General features: G+C 39.5%; 1 protein-coding gene across 1 annotated transcript; it reads right to left on the bottom strand.

The window, feature by feature from the left end:
* Positions 1 to 17,987: 17,987 nt before the first annotated feature.
* Positions 17,988 to 19,054, bottom strand: LOC140176795 (protein MAIN-LIKE 1-like). The gene is made up of 4 exons (XM_072208343.1): positions 19,046 to 19,054; positions 18,425 to 18,948; positions 18,220 to 18,307; positions 17,988 to 18,167 (listed from the first exon to the last, which is right to left on the bottom strand). Exons 1-4 carry the CDS (start codon positions 19,052 to 19,054, stop codon positions 17,988 to 17,990), a joined length of 801 nt encoding a protein of 266 aa, XP_072064444.1.
* Between the last annotated feature and the right edge of the window lie 324 nt (positions 19,055 to 19,378).

Raw genomic sequence — 19,378 nt, 5'->3', positions numbered from 1 at the left:
ATTATTTTTTAATAAAAATTTTAATTATTATTGTAAAAAATAAAATAATAAGTATAAAAAGTAGTTGGAAATAAAAATTACCAAAAAAAATGATAATATTAAGTTTGAGAGTGATAATATATCATGAAATAGAAATAGTAGTTACTAGTTAAAGGTATCAATATATTGTTGAGCGGATATGACTATGACTGATGAATGTATGTGTTGATTTGGGTAGATAGGTTAACATTGGAATTTTTTTTTTTGGGGGTTGTCTCGGTTAACGTTGGATTAATAGCATTAGATTATAATGTTTTGTTAATAGCATTAAAATAGAATGTTTTTGTGTTGCTCCAATGTGTTGTGGTCTTGTGGATTAGTACTAGTATGATCCCACAATATCTACTCTGCCCAGCTTTCCATTGGAGGCTTGGAGCGGGGATGCACGCCCTTCAATAAAACGAAACCATCGCAGTGATCGCACGCTTTTAAGTTTTGACTTTTGACCATCTGTTTCCATTACCAAATATCTATAATCCATCAATTAAATACCACGAAATATATCCTTTTTTAAACGAAATCAGAATTCTATTTTCGAGCGGTAATTAAATATGACAATAAATTAATAAAGGGTAAAGTATCGTTTTTGTCTTTAATATTTTGGATAAATTTTAAAGTTGTTTCTAACATTTTAATCATCCTATTTAAGTTTCTTAACGTTTTAAAATTGGTTCAATATTGTTCAACCATTCATAATCCGTTAACAGAATTGACGGTGAGACAAAATTGAGACGATTTTAAAATGCTAGAGATTTAAATAGGACAAAAACGTTGGAGACAAAAACGATACATAGAAATAAATTTTAATTTAATTATCCTTCAATAATATCAATTTTTTACTATACATAATATTTAATTATTATTTAATCTCATCTAAGTAAATTACACTTAATCATATTACTGTCATTCTAAATAAATTATTTTTTTATAATTTTACTCTTAAAGAGTTTTAGTTATCATAAAATATTTGCAAAATGACTAGTATATAAACTTGTGGAAAAGAAAAAATAATATATATAATAAAATATAGATTATATATTTTGTCTCTAATGTATCAAAATTCTTTAAAATTATAAAAAATATAAATTTATTTAAAATGAAAGTAATGAGATTAAATGTAATTTACTTAGATGTAATTAAAAAATAATTGAATACTATGTACAGTAAAAAATTGATATTATTGAAAGATAAAATTAAATTAAAATTTATTTTTATGTATCGTTTTTGTTCCCAACGTTTTCGTCCTATTTAAGTTCCTAACATTTTAAAATTGTCTCAATTTTGTCCTGCCGTCAATTCTGTATGTTAATGGATCCCTAACGACATGACAACATTGAGTCAAATTTAAAACGTTAGAGACTTAAATAGAATGATTGAAATGTTAGGAACAACTTTAGGACTTACCCTAAATATTAGGATAAAAACGATACTTTATTCAATTAATAAAAAAAATTTACCATTCATTTAAAATTACATTTAAAAAAAATCAATATTCAATTAAATTTTTTTTATAATATCATTTTTTACATAATTTTTTATATGAATTTGTAAAAAAATGAGTGACATTATTATCTATTATAAATAAATTTTTATTTTTATTTTTTTTCATAAAATATTATGATTTGTAGCAATTTATGTAATGTCATTCTCTCGTAAACTCCTATAACTTGTAGTGGATTATATTTGGTATGATGTACGTAAACCGTGATGACCTAAGACGAATTACATGCAAAAAGGTAAAACGCTACAAGTTGTAATTGTTTATATAAAAAAAAATAAAATATTAAATTAGTTTTTTACTTTTAAGTATAATTTAATTTTAGTCTTTAAAATTTAAAGTGTCATATTTTAATTTAAAAAAGTTTTATTTATTTTCAATGTAATCATATCGTGAGGTCAAAATTAAATAAATAATGGAATATCCTACATGACACCAGTATAAGAACAAAATTGATAATATGGAGAACAAATACAAGTTCCAAAAGCACAAAATTAACTGTGGATGTATCAATACATTCATTTATAATTTTTCTTATAACTTAAATGAAATATTTACTATAGAACTAAAGGGAATGATAAATAAATGTATTGATGCATCCACGGTTAATTTTGTGCCTCTAGAGCTTGTATTTGTTCTCCAAATTATTAATTTTGTTCTTGTACTACTATTATGTAGGATATTCCGTTAATTATTTAACTTTGACCTCATGGTAAGACTATATTTAAACTAAATGAAACTTTTTTAGATTCAACTAGGACACTTTAAATCTTAAAAGTCAAAATAGAATTACGCCCAAACGTAAGGGACCAATTTAGTACTTTACCCAAAAAGGGTTACACAGCATATAAACAAAATTCAATTATTATAATTACATAATTTTGAGTTTCAATTGATTTAATAATATAATTTGCCCATAAATTAATGAAAAATACATGTAAAAAATTATCTTGAATAAATCAAATTTAAATTAAAATGCTATTTTTTAGATTAAATTATATTACTTTATTATGAAGCTATATTAGTATATTTCTCTATTTTGAGTAAAAATTCATTATCAATTCAGAGGTTTAAGCTTTAGCGGGTTTTGTTTTATTTTTTTATTTATTCATTATGAAAAATATAGGAAATCAATTTTTAAAAATTAATACTAGCCAAGTTTAGAGTTTAGATTTACAATTTAAAATTTAAGGTTAAAAATTTATAATTTAAGATTTAAATTTAAAATAAATAAAAATTATCAAAAAATTAATTGATATTAACTGAAAAAAATTAATTACCTAACATTACTCACTCATGAATAGATACCTAAAAAATATATCAGTTCTATCGACGGTCATATCGATAGCAATGTATCGTAATTAATTTTACTGATAGCCGCTGTTAAGAAAAGGTCATTGACTATTAATTTGACGTTAAAAAATTTGATAAATATTACTGACAATCAACACTGTTAACAAAATAAAATCGTGGATAAAATTAAATTATTAATATCATGCGATAAAATCATGCTATGTAAAAAATATTAAAAATTTAATTTAAATATACTAATGGTAATACAACAAAATAAATCATTCTTTTATTTTTTTTAAATTATATATTACGCACAGCTTATGGTAAAATTGATTTTTTTATGGGAGATTATATATATATATAAATAAAATACCATTTAACTATATAAATAAAATTTTAAACTAATAAATGGTATGAAAAATTTTTATTCAAGATGAAGTTGTCGTCATTATTATTGCCCCTGATCTATCAACTTCATCCTGTGGCCCAAATAGTGCTCGTAGTGTTGGCGGCCGAGTACCAGATGAACAAGGACATGGGGGCGGCATAAGAGGTGGCATTCTAACACATCGTTGGTCTAGTTGTTCTTCAATTTCTCTCATATGAAGAAGTACATGTATGTGACCGTATTTTTTCAGTGATTTAGACCGAACAGCTGGATGTTGATGATTTACTAGAGGCGATTGATCTCTCCCTCTTACTTACTTTAGATGAGCATTCCTCTACTCCTCTCGTTCTTACTGGTAGTGTACCTCCAACTTCACGTATTTCATTCCAGATCCAATTGCACCTTCTTGTTGAGCAGGTTAATTTACTCTTTGATGCATACACCTCTGTTGTTAGTGAATTTAATATCGGAGAATCACAGACTAATCGTGGTAGAGACACGTCCGACGCCATAAACTTTTCCAAGTTTGTGACCACATGTAGTTTGCATATACAGCTCATCTTTAGAGATGGGTGGTGGCTTTGACCCATAAACAATCTGAGTCACATGCTACTTTTAATAAATTTCATAAAATTTTATACTTTTAAATTTTTAATAAATATTCTAAAGACACTTGTATTTATGCTAACATCATGACATTTATAAAAAAAAATATTTATATAATTAATTTTATCTTTGTATTTATTAATCATTGAATGATTTTATCAAATGATTTAAAGAATTACTAATATCTTTTTCAAATGATGAACAATACAATTTATTTATAAAAATTATGGTTATTGTGGGATTAAAAGTATTTTCTCTATTGATTTATTATTTTACCCTCAATATATTAAATTTTTGTTCTCACCATATTAAATGGTATTTTTTTTTCAAATTTTAAAAGAGTAATTAATGCTGTTTCATTATTATTATTCAAATAAGAGTTAAGCATTATTTTGGTTTCTATGATTTGGAATAAAAATTAAAATTATTTTAAAAATTTGGTTGAGTGGTCAGCTCACTCGTCCGCTTAAGTAAGTGTCGGGGTTTGAATCCCGCCTTGTACATGCAGTAACCCATTGGCCAGTGACAGACCGTAGGATGAATTAGTTTTTCATTTGTCGGGTTAGGAGATACCGTAGGAAACCAGAATTATTTTTAAAATAATCCTTTTGTTAAAAAAATAATTGGATATATTTACTCTTTATAAAAATTAATAATTACTATTTTTTTAAGGAAAAAAAATATCATCCAACGCCATTCCATCATCATCACCATGATCAGTCTATCATTGCCGCCTCCCTTCCATCTTCACCCATCTCCATCAAATCCACCCTCAACCACCTTCAACCACCTTCATCCCCAGACGCCACCCCCAAATTACGTCTCATATTTCACTACTACCAACAACAATAACAATCCAATCACAACTATACACCCAATCCAAAAGATCATCTATTGCGTTTAGTAGAAACTTATTCATCGTTTTTTATCACTCAAACTAATTTTTTGAAAGCAACAAATTAGTAGAATTAAATAACAGAATCTAAACCCAATTGATAATAAACCATAGAATTTGTGGGATAAAAACTCACGATTTAGCAAGATAATGCATTAGGGCAATTACGTGACGATTCTCTTCGATTCATGAAAAACTGATTCATGGCTGAGTTATGCATTGAGTTTATTGGCGTGTCTTGTGATCGTGATTTTTCACCAGTATCTTGAGAACCACTTATAACGTCGCAAATCACCGTCGTCCCCTTAGTCCCAGTAATCATCGAGGAGCGCATCATCATGGTGGGGCTTTGGCTTTATATCATATTGAATTGTTCTCTCTTACCTTTCTAACATGGTATCAGAGCTATCATATCATTCTTGAAGAGGATAGGTTATTTTTCCTTCTAGTAAAATCACTATTAGTTTCACACTTTTCTCTATGCCATTTTTCCTTATCTTTTGCCACTACTTTGATGCTTTTTTATCACATCGATTAGTCCCTCTTCGTCTTGTATCTTTTCGAATCTAATGAATGAAACACCACTATCATTCGCTGCTTATTATTCTCATGGAAAAATCATATATTTTTTATCACCTTTCAACAGTTTGCCATTTCTTTGCAGTTTGTCATTTTTTCTGCAATTTTTCGGTAGTTTGTCATCTTTTCAGCAGATTTTCAGTACTTTGCCATCTTTTCAACTATTTTTTGACAGTTTTTCACTCTTGTGGCAGTTCTGTGTGCGCTTCCTTGCAACAGTTTTGTCTGCACTTTTTTCATGGCAGTTTCATCTGCATTCTATTTCGGCAGTTTCATTTGCGTTTTGTTCTGACAGTTTCGTCTGCACTCTTTTTCATCTATAGTTCTTTTTTTCTTATTTCATTATTTTAAATAAATTTTAAATTCAAGTTGTCACTTGAGTTTGAGGGGAAAAATTAGAATATATTAAGATCAATTAGCTTTTATTAGAATTATTTAATATATCTGAATATTAATTATAGAATATTATGTAACACCCTAACTACCAAAGCTCACGCTTCCGGCTGCGCGACTCTGATAGCTCGGACATTACGACGACACTTATACTATTTAATACTAAAATATAAGCCTGTTTAAAACTTTAAACTGCGGAACTGCTCCCAAAAATACTTTCGTCCGATAACATACATCTATAGATACCATACAACTTACAAAACTCATAAAGAGTGCATACATACATACATACATACATATATATATGGGCAAAAAACCATAATAAGCCAAGCCTCATTGGAAATTATGGATATCAGCCAAACTGAAAGTGCTTTCAGGAATCAGCCAAAGCATATATTAATATAAATCGAACCAGAGTGGTTCGAACTGCATAAGCAAGTAATTCGAACCAAGGTAGTTCGAATTACTAGTAGAGAGAAGTTAATAAATCGAACCAACTTGGCTCGAACTTGAAAAGCAAATAAATCGAACCAAGGCCATTCAAATTATAGAGAGAGACGCTGGTTAATGTAATTCGAACCAGGCTGGTTCGAATTACACAAAGACTAGTTCGAACTAGGGTGGTTCGAATTAGTGGGAGACGGAGCTGTATATATATATGGTTGTAAACGTGAGTTGCTCTCATTAGAGGGTGTATGATGGCTAGTGATGAGAGTTTTGTTGTTTTGGTTCACCACAGAGGAACCATTAAGAGAAAAAGTCGTTCCGACGTGAAGTTCACAGATAGGGATCCTCTCTGTATTGTCATGACTCCTGCGACGAGCTTTGATGACCTTGTTAGATTTGTACTGATGAAACTTGGTCTGGAAGGTGCGAAGCAGGTTAAGAAGTTTTTCTATCGCATTCCAATCACGGTCCTCCAGGATACCGTGAAGTATGATTGTTTCACGATTGGTAGTGACGAGGACTTGCAAGTCATGTTTCTTTGTCGGCGGCAGTTTCCCGAGGTGAGGACACCAGAATTGTTGGCAAAGCTAGTTGATGTGGTATCCAGCTCAGGGGGTTCAAACCGGAATACCACCAATTTAGCCACGGCAGCCGGTTCAAGTTCCAGGCCTGCCGTTGGTTCTTCCTCTGTCCCTGTGTATGAGCCAGTGGTCCAAGCTGTCGCCTCCCCGTCTTTTGCTGTGGATCTCAATGGCAGTGTAGGCGACGAGGTAGGTTCAAGGGAGAATCTGCCTAACCCTTTACTGGGCGTTGCACCGCTTGGCGTCAGAGACGGATTGTTGGGTGATGCAGAGGAGGATGACGTCGAGCCGGATATGATTGACGACGACAGCGGCGATGATATTGGAGCGAGTGAGCCTGCATTGGTGGTAGGTGGTTCTAGCTCTGGCACACAGCAGTATCCACCACATTTTTCCTCTTTGGACTTGGATGCTATGAGGCAGGAGGGAGTTTCTGGGCACTCTGTTGGATTCGGAGCTAGAGATACGGAAGGGACTGCTAGTCTGACAGAGTTCCAGGTCGGTCAGCAATTTCAGGATAAAGATCAGGCCCTATTAAGTGTGAAGACTTACAGCATCCGGCGAGGTGTACAGTACAAGGTAGTCGAGTCTGATTATCGCCGGTATGTGGGCAAGTGTTCTGAGTTTGGGAATGGGTGCACATGGTTGATTCGACTGAGTCTCCGGCAGCGCAAGGGCATTTGGGAGGTCAAATGATACAATGGACCTCACACTTGTCTTGCCACCTCCATCTCGAGTGACCACAGGAGTTTGGATTACCATGTGATATCGGAGTTCATTATGCCAATGGTTAGGGTGAATGCATTCGTCAGCATCAAGGTGCTACTGAATGCCACGGCAGCACACTTTGGGTTTAGGCCGACTTACAGGAGGGTCTGGATGGCAAAACAGAAGGATGTTGCCCTCATCTACGGTGACTGGGATGAGTCATACAACGAGCTGCCCAGGTGGGTGTTGGGAGTCCAGTTGACGATGCCTGTTACTGTTGCAGTCCTAAGGACTAGCCCCGTTCGAGTTGGAGGACAGGTAGACGAGTCTCAAGCTTATTTTCACAGACTTTTCTGGACGTTTCCACCATGCATCGAGGCATTCCGGCATTGCAAGCAGCTAATCAGCATCGATGGCACCCATCTGTATGGCAAGTACGGGGGAACGTTGCTCATCGCAATTGCACAGGACAGGAACTCCAATATTCTACCTGTTGCATTCGCACTAGTAGAGGGTGAGAATGCTGAGTCTTGGGCATTCTTTCTCTCTCACCTTCGTCAGCACGTGACACCGCAACCGGGTCTGCTGGTTATATCGGACAGGCATAACGGCATCAAGGCTGCGCTTGAGGCTCCTGACGGAGGTTGGTTACCTCCATCTGCATATCGTGCATTCTGCATTCGACACGTAGCTGCTAACTTTGCCCTTACCTTCAAGGGCAAAGACGCACGAAGGCTTCTTGTGAATGCGGCGTATGCCAAGACCGAGGTTGAGTTTGATTACTGGTTTGATATTCTGCGGTCTGAAGACCCGGCGATGTGTGAGTGGGCGAACCGGATTGATTATTCCTTGTGGACTCAACATCGTGACGATGGTCGGAGATTCGGTCACATGACGACGAATATCTCCGAGTGTGTGAACTCAATCCTCAAGGGTGTCAGAAACCTACCTGTATCCTCACTGGTGAAGGCAACATATGGAAGGCTTGCGGAACTTTTTGTTCGCAAGGGGAGAGAGGCTGAGGCCCAGATGGGAACAGGACAACAACTCACTGGTGAAGACGGTGATGTGCTTCACGGTGACTTTGTATGACAGGGATAATTCCGAGTTCACCGTTGCCGAAACCACTCCGACTGGTTCCTTCTCATTGGGTAGCTACAGAGTATCGCTTGCCGCTCGGAAATTGTGATCACTATTCTTTGATTCATATTTACTGTAGAATTGTGGAACTTAGGATTTTTTGGCATGAGTGGACACAACTCCGTTCAACTAACCAGCAAGTGTACTGGGTCGTCCAAGTAATAAACCATACGTGAGTAAGGGTCGAATCCACAGAGATTGTTGGTATGAAGCAAGCTATGGTCACCTTGCAAATCTCAGTTAGGCAGATTTAAAATAGTTTTATGGGTTTTCGAAAATAGAAATAATGAAAGGGATAAAGATACTTATGCAGATTCATTGGTAGGAATTTCAGATAAGCGGATGGAGATGCTGTAGAGCTCTTGGACGCCTGTTCTCCTACTCCTTCTACTCAGTCCTTCTTACTCCTTTCCATGGCAAGCTTTGTATAGGGGTTCACCATCAACTGTGGCTACTTTCATTCCTCACGGGGAAATATCCTGTGCGGCTGTCACTCGCACAGCTAACCAGTCTGGAGGCATCACCCATGGCTGATGGCTACATCCCATCCTCGCAGTGAAAACTATGCTAACGCACTCTGTCACAGTACGGCTAATCACCGGTTGGTTCCCGCTCCTACTGGAATAGAATCCCTCTTTTGCGTCTGTCACTAACGCCCAGCAGGTTAAAGTTTGAAGCACGTCACGGTCATTCATTACCGGAATCCTACTCGGAACACCACAGACAAGGTTGGACTTTCCGGATTCCCAGGATCCTACTCGGAATACCACAGACAAGGTGAGACTTTCCGGACCCTCATAAATGCCGCCATCTATCTAGCTTATACCACGAAGATTCTGTTGGGGAATCTAAGAGATACACATTCAAGCTCTGTTGCATGTAGAACGGACATGGTTGTCAATCACGCGCATTCATAAGTGAGAATGATAATGAGGGTAATCTGACTCATAATATTCATCATGTTCTTGGGTACGAATGAATATCTTGGAATAAGAATAAGAGAGATTTGAATAAAAGAAGATAGAATTTCATTAATACTTGAGGTACAGCAGAGCTCCACACCCTTAATCTATGGTGTGCAGAAACTCCACCGTTGAAAATACATAAGCAAGAGGTTCAGGCATGGCCGAATGGCCAGCCCTCTCCATGATCAAGTGACCGAATCAAAAAGACTAAGAATGGTCAAAAGATGGTCAAAAGATGGCTAATACAATAGATAAATGTCCTATATATACTAGACTGGCTACTAGGGTTTACATGAGTAAGTAATTGATGCATAAATCCACTTCCGGGGCCCACTTGGTGTATGCTTGGGCTGAGCTTGATCATTCCACGAGCTAAGGCATATCTTGGCGTTGAACTCTGAGTTATGACGTGTTTTGGGCGTTCAACTCCGGATCATGACGTTTTTCTGGCGTTTAACTCCAGACAGCAGCGTGTACTTGGCGTTTAACGCCAAGTTACGTCGTCATTCTTCGAATAAAGTATGGACTATTATATATTGCTGGAAAGCCCTGGATGTATACTTTCCAACGCCGTTGAGAGCGCGCCAATTGGAGTTCTGTAGCTCCAGAAAATCCATTCCGAGTGCAGGGAGGTCAGAATCCAACAGCATCAGTAGTCCTTTTGTCAGCCTTCTTCAGAGTTTTGCTCAAATCCCTCAATTTCAGTCAGAATTTACCTGAAATCACAGAAAAACACACAAACTCATAGTAAAGTCTAGAAATGTGAATTTAACATAAAAACTAATGAAAACATCCCTAAAAGTAGCTTAAACTTACTAAAAACTATATGAAAACAATGCCAAAAAGCGTATAAATTATCCGCTCATCACAACACCAAACTTAAATTGTTGCTTGTCCCCAAGCAACTGAAAATCAATTAGGATAAAAAGAAGAGAATATACTATAAAATCCAAAATATCAATGAATATTAATTTAATTAGATGAGCGGGACTTGTAGCTTTTTGCTTCTGAACAGTTTTGGCATCTCACTTTTTCCTTTGAAGTTTAGAGTGATTGGCTTCTCTAGGAACTTAGAATTTCAGATAGTGTTATTGACTTTCCTAGTTAGGCATGTTGATTCTTGAACACAGCTACTTTATGAGTCTTGGCCGTGGCCCTAAGCACTTTGTCTTCCAGTATTACCACCGGATACACAAATGCCACAGACACATAACTGGGTGAACCTTTTCAGATTGTGACTCAGCTTTGCTAGAGTCCCCAGTTAGTGGTGTCCAGAGCTCTTAAGCACACTCTTTAGCTTTAGATCACGACTTTAACCATTCAGTCTCAAGCTTTTCACTTGGACCTTCATGACACAAGCACATGGTTAGGGACAGCTTGATTTAGCCGCTTAGGCCTGGATTTTATTTCCTTGGGCCCTCCTATCCATTAATGCTCAAAGCTTTGGATCTTTGCTAAAATTTTCGCCACTTTTTTTTTTTCACTGCTTTTTCTTGCTTCAAGAATCAAATTCATGATGTTTTTCAGATCATCAATAACATTTCTCTTTGTTCATCATTCTTTCAAGAACCAACAATTTTAACACTCATAAACAACAAGATCAAAAATATGCACTGTTCATTCATTCATTCAGAAAACAAAAATTATTGCCACCACATCAATATAATTAAATTAAATTCACTAATAATTTCGAAAATTATGTACTTCTTGTTCTTTTGAATTAAAACATTTTTCTTTTAAGAGAGGTGAAGGACTAATGGATTTTATTCATAGCTTTAAGGCATGGTTACACACTAATGATCATGAAGTAGAAACACAAAAACATAGACAAACATAATACTTAAAAACCGAAAACAGAAAAAAAATAAAGAACAAGGAATGAATCCACCTCTAGTGGCGTCTTCTTCTTGAAGGACCAATGATGTTCTTCAACTCTTCTATGTCCCTTCCTTGCCTTTGTTGCTCCTCCCTTATAGCTCTTTGATCTTCTCTTATTTCTTGGAGAGTGAGGGCGTGTTCATGGTGTTCCACCCTTAGTTGTTCCACGTTTTGGCTCAAGTCTTCTAAGGAGGTACTGAGTTGCTCCCAATAGTTGTTGGGAGGAAAGTGCATTCCATGAGGCATTTGTTGATGAACTTCCTCATGTTCTCCTTGGGGGCCGTGAGGGACTTCCCTTGTTTGCTCCATCCTTTTCTTGGTGATGGGCTTGTCTTCTTCAATGGAGACATCTCCATCTATGATAACTCCAGCTGAGTAGCACAAATGGCATATGAGGTGGGGGAAGGCTAGCCGTGCCATGTATGAAGGCTTGTCAGCTATTTTGTAGAGTTCATTGGCTATGACTTCATGAACCTCTACTTCCTCTCCAATCATGATGCTATGAATCATGATGGCCCGATCCACAGTAACTTCAGATCGGTTGCTTGTAGGGATGATGGATCTTTGGATGAACTCCAACCATCCTCTAGCTACAGGCTTGAGGTCCAGTCTTCTTAGTTGGACCGGTTTGCCTTTAGAGTCTACTCTCCATTGGGCGCCTTCCACACAAATGTCCATTAGGACTTGGTCCAACCTTTGGTTGAAGTTGACCCTCCTTGTGTAGGGGCGTTCATCACCTTGCATCATGGGTAGATGAAACGCCAACCTCACATTTTCCGGACTGAAATCTAAGTATTTCCCCCGAACCATTGTGAGATAGTTCTTTGGATTCGGGTTCATACTTTGATCATGGTTCCTAGTGATCCATGCATTAGCATAGAACTCTTGAACCATCAATAATCCGACTTGTTGCATGGGGTTGGTGATGACTTTCCACCCTCTTCTTTGGATCTCATGTCGGATTTCCGGATACTCATTCTATTTGAGCTTGAAGGGGACCTCAGGGATCACCCTCTTCTTTGCCACAACATCATAGAAGTGGTCTTGGTGGCTCTTGGAGATGAATCTCTCCTTTTCCCATGATTCGGAAGTGGAAGCTTTTGCCTTCCCTTTTCCTTTTCTTGAGGAAACTCCGGTCTTGGGTGCCATTGATGGTGAATGAAAAATAAAAAGCTAGGCTTTTTACCACACCAAACTTAAAATTTGCTCGCCCTCGAGCAAGAAGAAAAGAAGAGTAGAAGAAGAAGAAGAAGAGAAATTAGAAGAGAGGGAGAGAAGCGGGTTCGGTTATATGAGAGAAGAATGGGTAGTGTTGTGTGAAAAAGAAGAAGAAAGGAGAGGTATTTATAGGGAGGGGGGTTAGGTTTCGGCCATTTTGGGTGGGAATGGGTGGGAAATTGAATTTGAATGTAGTGGGGGTAGGTGGGGTTTATGGGGAAGAGGAGGTTGATGTGAATGGTGCATGGGGTAATTGGGAAGAGGAATTGATGTGATTGGTGAAGGTTTTTGGGAAGGGTGACATTGAAAATGAGATTTGGATTAGGAGAGTGTGAATAGGATTAAAAGAAAAGGTAGGTGGGGATCCTGTGGGGTCCACAGTTCCTGAGGTGAAAAGAAATACCATTCCTTCACCCTATAGGCGTGTAAATTGCCTTCATGCACTATTCTGGCGTTCAAACGCCCATTGGTGCATGTTCTGGGCGTTAAACGCCCATGTGATGCTTGATCTGGGCGTTAAACGCCCATGTTATGCTTGATTCTGGCGTTGAACGCCAGTTTCAAGCTTGTTTCTGGCGTTCAGCGCCAGATTGTCCTCTGCGTGCGCATCCTGGCGTTAAACGCCAGGATGTTGCTTGTTTTGGGCGTTCAGCGCCAGGAAGATGCTCTGTTCTGGCGCTGAACGCTGGCCAGATGCATCTTCTGGGCGCTGAACGCCGGCCCGTGCGTCCTCCAGGGTGAAATTTTTTTTCTTCTGTTTTTGACTCTGTTTTTAATTTTTTTGATTTTTTTCGTGACTCCTCATGATCATGTACCTAATTAAACACAAAAATAACAAAGAAACAAAATAAAATAAAATTAGATAAATAAAATTGGGTTGCCTTCCAACAAGCGCTTCTTTAATGTCAATAGCTTGACAGTGGCTCTCATGGAGCCACAGAGCAATCAAGTCAATGTTGTCTAGTCCCAACACCAAACTTAGAGTTTGGATATGGGGTTTGAACACCAAACTTAGAGTTTGGTTGTGGCTTCACAACACCAAACTTAGAGTTTGACTGTGTGGGCTCTTCTTGACCTTGAACTGAGAGAAGCTCTTCATGCTTATTCTCCTTTGTCACAGAGGGATTGCCATGTGCTTGAAACACAAGGTATTCTCCATTCAATTGAAGGACTAACTCTCCTCTGTTGACATCTATCACAGCTTCTGCTGTGGCTAGGAAAGGTCTTCCTAGGATGATGCATTCATCATCTTCCTTCCTAGTATCTAGGATTAGGAAATCAGCAGGGATGTAAAAGTCTTCAACTTTTATAAGCACGTCCTCTACTATCCCATGAGCTTGTCTCACTGACTTATCTGCCAATTGCAGTGAGAACAAAGCAGGTTGCACCTCAATGATCCCTAGCTTCTCCATTACAGAGAGTGGCATAAGGTTTATCCCTGACCCAAGATCACACAGAGCTTTTTCAAAGCTCATGGTGCCAATGGTGCAAGGTATCAAGAACTTGCCAGGATCTTGTCTCTTTTGAGGTAGAGTTTCCTGAATCCAAGTATCCAAATCACGAATGAGCAAGGGAGGTTCACTTTCCCAAGTCTCATTACCAAATAGCTTGGCATTCAGTTTCATGATAGCTCCTAGATATTGAGCAACTTGCTCACTAGTCACATCTTCATCCTCTTCAGAGGATGAATAATAGTCAGAGCTCATGAATGGCAGAAGGAGATTTAATGGAATCTCTATGGTCTCTGTATGAGCCTCAGATTCCTCAGGATCCTTATTAGGAAACTCCTTCTTGCTTGAAGGACGTCCCAGGAGGTCTGCCTCACTAGGATTTTTGTCCTCCTCCTCCTTGATGCATTCGGCCATGTTGACTAAGTCAATGGCTTTGCACTCTCCTTTTGGATTCTCTTCTGTATTACTTGGGAGAATACTGGGAGGAGTTTCAATAACTTTCTTACTCAGCTGGCCTACTTGTGCCTCCAAATTTCTAATGGAGGATCTTGTTTCATTCATGAAACTGAAAGTGGCTTTTGACAGATCAGAGACTATATTGGCTAAGTTAGAATTATTTTGTTCAGAGTTCTCTGTCTGTTGCTGAGAGGATGATGGATATGGCTTACTATTATTCAGCCTATTGCGTCCACCATTGTTAAAGCCTTGTTGAGGCTTTTGTTGATCCTTCCATGAGAAATTTGGATGATTTCTCCATGATGGGTTATAGGTGTTTCCATATGGTTCACCCAGATAATTAACCTCTGCCATGGCAGGGTTCTCAGGATCATAAGCTTCTTCAGAAGCTGCCTCTCTAGTACTGTTGGCTGCATGTTGCAATCCATTCAGATTTTGAGAAATTATGTTGACCTGTTGAGTCAACATTTTGTTCTGAGCCAGTATGGCATTCAGAGCATCAATTTCAAGAACTCCTTTCTTCTGAGGGACCCCATTATTCACAGAATTCCTCTCAGAGGTATACATGAACTGGTTGTTAGCAACCATGTCAATGAGTTCTTGAGCCTCTTCAGGCGTTTTCTTCAGGTGAATAGAACCACCTGCAGAGTGGTCCAGTGACATTTTCGAAAATTCAGAGAGACCATAATAGAATATATCTAATAGGGTCCATTATGAAAACATGTCAGATGGACATCTCTTGGTCAGCTGCTTGTATCTTTCCCAAGCTTCATAGAGGGATTCACCATCTTTTTGCTTAAAGGTTTGAACATCCACTCTCAGCTTGCTCAGTTTTTGAGGAGGGAAGAACTTATCTAAGAAGGCAGTAACCAGCTTATCCCAAGAGTTCAGGCTGTCCTTAGGTTGTGAATCCAACCATATTCTAGCTCTGTCTCTTACAGCAAAAGGGAATCACAATTTCGTCCACCAAGTTTTTGGCGCCGTTGCCGGGGAAAATCCACAGATTTTTGGTATGAAGCAAGCTATGGTCACCTTGCAAATCTCAGTTAGGCAGATTAAAATAGTTTATGGGTTTTTGAAAATAGAAATAATGAAAGGGATAAAGATACTTATGCAGATTCATTGGTGGGAATTTCAGATAAGCGGATGGAGATGCTGTAGAGCTCTTGGACGCCTGCTCTCCTACTCCTTCTACTCAATCCTTCTTACTCCTTTCCATGGCAAGCTTTGTATAGGGGTTCACCATCAACTGTGGCTACTTTCATTCCTCACGGGGAAATAACCTGTGCGGCTGTCACTCGCACAGCTAACCAGTCTGGAGGCATCACCTATGGCTGATGGCTACATCCCATCCTCGCAGTGAAAACTATGCTAACGCACTCTGTCACAGTACGGCTAATCACCGGTTGGTTCCCGCTCCTACTGGAATAGAATCCCTCTTTTGCGTCTGTCACCAACGCCCAGCAGGTTAAAGTTTGAAGCACGTCACGGTCATTCATTACCAGAATCCTACTCGGAACACCACAGACAAGGTTGGACTTTCCGGATTCCCAGGATCCTACTCGGAATACCACAGACAAGGTGAGACTTTCCGGACCCTCATAAATGCCGCCAACTATCTAACTTATACCACGAAGATTCTGTTGGGGAATCTAAGAGATACGAATTCAAGCTCTGTTGCATGTAGAACGGAAGTGGTTGTCAATCACGCGCGTTCATAAGTGAGAATGATGATGAGGGTAATTTGACTCATCACATTCATCATGTTCTTGGGTACGAATGAATATCTTGGAATAAGAATAAGAGAGATTTGAATAAAAGAAGATAGAATTTCATTAATACTTGAGGTACAGCAGAGCTCCACACCCTTAATCTATGGTGTGCAGAAACTCCACCGTTGAAAATACATAAGCAAAAGGTTCAGGCATGGCCGAATGGCCAGCCCTCTCCATGATCAAGTGACCGAATCAAAAAGACTAAGAATGGTCAAAAGATGGTCAAAAGATGGTCAAAAGATGGTCAAAAGATGGCTAATACAATAGATAAATGTCCTATATATACTAGACTGGCTACTAGGGTTTACATGAGTAAGTAATTGATGCATAAATCCACTTCCGGGGCCCACTTGGTGTATGCTTGGGCTGAGCTTGATCATTCCACGAGCTAAGGCATATCTTGGCGTTGAACTCTGAGTTATGACGTGTTTTGGGCGTTCAACTCCGGATCATGACGTTTTTCTGGCGTTTAACTCCAGACAGCAGTGTGTACTTGGCGTTTAACGCCAAGTTACGTCGTCATTCTTCGAATAAAGTATGGACTATTATATATTGCTGGAAAGCCCTGGATGTCTACTTTCCAACGCCGTTGAGAGCGCGCCAATTGGAGTTCTGTAGCTCCAGAAAATCCATTCCGAGTGCAGGGAGGTCAGAATCCAACAGCATCAGTAGTCCTTTTGTCAGCCTTCTTCAGAGTTTTGCTCAAATCCCTCAATTTCAGTCAGAATTTACCTGAAATCACAGAAAAACACACAAACTCATAGTAAAGTCCAGAAATGTGAATTTAACATAAAAACTAATGAAAACATCCCTAAAAGTAGCTTAAACTTACTAAAAACTATATGAAAACAATGCCAAAAAGCGTATAAATTATCCGCTCATCAGCTAGAAACTGTGGACCCCCGAAGTCCGTATCAAGCGTATCTGAGCCAAGAAAATCTGACCACTGTGATCCCAGAATAACCCAAGGGGTACCCTCCTGCTGAGGCTGGTCATGGGCGGGTACACCAACGAAGTAATCCCCAAGAGACACAGGCCTAAGTCCAGTGTCACCAGGCTCAGCCCCATCACCCATACCTGACCCATACCACTCTCCTCCATGTCCGCCATCGTGGGTACTAACACCACCAGCTGCAACAGCCCCTGCACCATCCCCGCCCACCGGACCATGCTAATCATCGTCATCGTCGTCGGCACCACGCCCTCTCCGTCTCCCTCTCTGGCCTCGTCGTCCGCCTCTAGCCGCACCAGCATGGTCATCATCGTCTATGGCTGCATCAAGCCACCTCCACTCACGCTGGCTCCATCGTGTGCCCACACGAGCTCTCCTCTCAACCCTGCGCCTATCAGGCACGTCCTCCGGACGATCCATGTCAGGCACTCGCCCGGCACCTCGCTGTGAGGCCTCAACTGGAATAGGAACGGCTCTCGGATCCCCCAACTGCATATCCGAAGACAAGAACCTCTTTCCATGCTGACTCCACCACTCGAGAAACAAATGCGATGGTCCAGGGTCAGCAACAACATCAAACCTCTGCACCGTGTCCGCACAGGACTCCAATACAGATGCCACTTCTGAAGATCGTACGGAAACCATCGATCGCCACCTCTGCCGTCCTTCGACATCAGAAAGTCGATGTTCAATGCGGGATTCGGAGGGGACTGCACCCCTCCGAACTACGGAAGAACCCTATCTATCTGATGCCACTCTATGACGGCAAAGTAGATCAGCGACGTCACTGACCGCCACAACGCCATATGCCGAGGCTCCAAAACCTCTGGATGCACAACCTGAAGTACGTCGGGAGTGGTGTACGGCATCCAGATAAACTGCACGGGGAACTCTCCATTGTCAGGCTAACTCATAAAGTTTGGTTAAATAAAGAAACTTATTAAGTAGTGTACTCACCTCCCCGTGCTGTAACCGGTCTATCCTCAGCATCCACATCTCCACTCTAGGACCCTTCTCGCTACCGAAAGCGTTGTATCCTGACCACCTGCATCATACATGTGTCTTATGGCAACTTAATTGTGTGTTTAGGGTTTCTAATACATTATTAATAAACATGCATTTATTTATATTAAAATGAAATAGAGAAGGCTGAGTAAAGTACCTCGAAGCCAATGGCCAGCTGAACGTCTCATATCCAGAAGGCCTAAACCGAGGAAATCGCCAGAAGATCCAAGACTGAAGTTGCTGAAGTGGGCCTGTTAACTTGACCACATGTTTGTTCGCCACTCGGCACATGCACCGGTACAACCATGCTAGTGCTGCAGAACCCCAGCTATAGGTACCCATCTCCTCCTGCCTGGCTACGTAGGGAAGCCATCTGATGTGTATGCAGTTGCAAGACTTATCCCCAAACAGCTGCGTACCCAACAACATCATGATATACGCACGCGCATATCGCCGCACAGTCTCGTCATCTGCTCCATCAGGGCACTCACCAAAAGTCTCCTGAAACCAGCTGCAGTTCACTGCGTACTTCTGAACCTGGCTGGGAGGAGGTACCACTCCAAGCAGCTCCTGGAACCACACCCAGGCTGGACGGCCACCCGGGATGTATAAATGGAACTCTGATAGGCAGCCGCTGACGTAACGCCCGTCCACTGGCAACCCCAACTGGTATGCCACGTCCTGAAGTGTGATCGTGCACTCTCCGAACGGCATATGAAAGGTGTGCGTCTCTGGACGCCATCGCTCGACAAATGCACTGACAAGGGCCTCGTCTAACCGGAACCATCTATTGTTCAGCCTTGCAAGATGGTATAGACCTGCCATCTGCAAGTACGGAACGTATCTGTCATCTAGTCGCATGCCCTGCTACCGCCGCATGCTCCTTATGCATTTGCTGTGGCTGCACATAACATTCACCGCATTGTTATAACCGGATTCATAACCAATGACAAACATAACGAAATCGATAACTCACCAACAAAACATCATACTAAATAAGACTGCATAAAAATCGATGAACGAGAACCACATGCAAAACAACTACCATAGATCACGCAACTAAACCACTAAAATAAAAGAGCTTAACTAGAACCGCTAACATAAAACAGCA

Source organism: Arachis hypogaea, chromosome 2 (assembly GCF_003086295.3).
Source record: "Arachis hypogaea cultivar Tifrunner chromosome 2, arahy.Tifrunner.gnm2.J5K5, whole genome shotgun sequence".
Classification (NCBI taxonomy): domain Eukaryota; kingdom Viridiplantae; phylum Streptophyta; class Magnoliopsida; order Fabales; family Fabaceae; genus Arachis; species Arachis hypogaea.
Note: the sequence above shows the minus strand (reverse complement) of the source record. Positions and strands in the feature narration are given on the sequence as shown.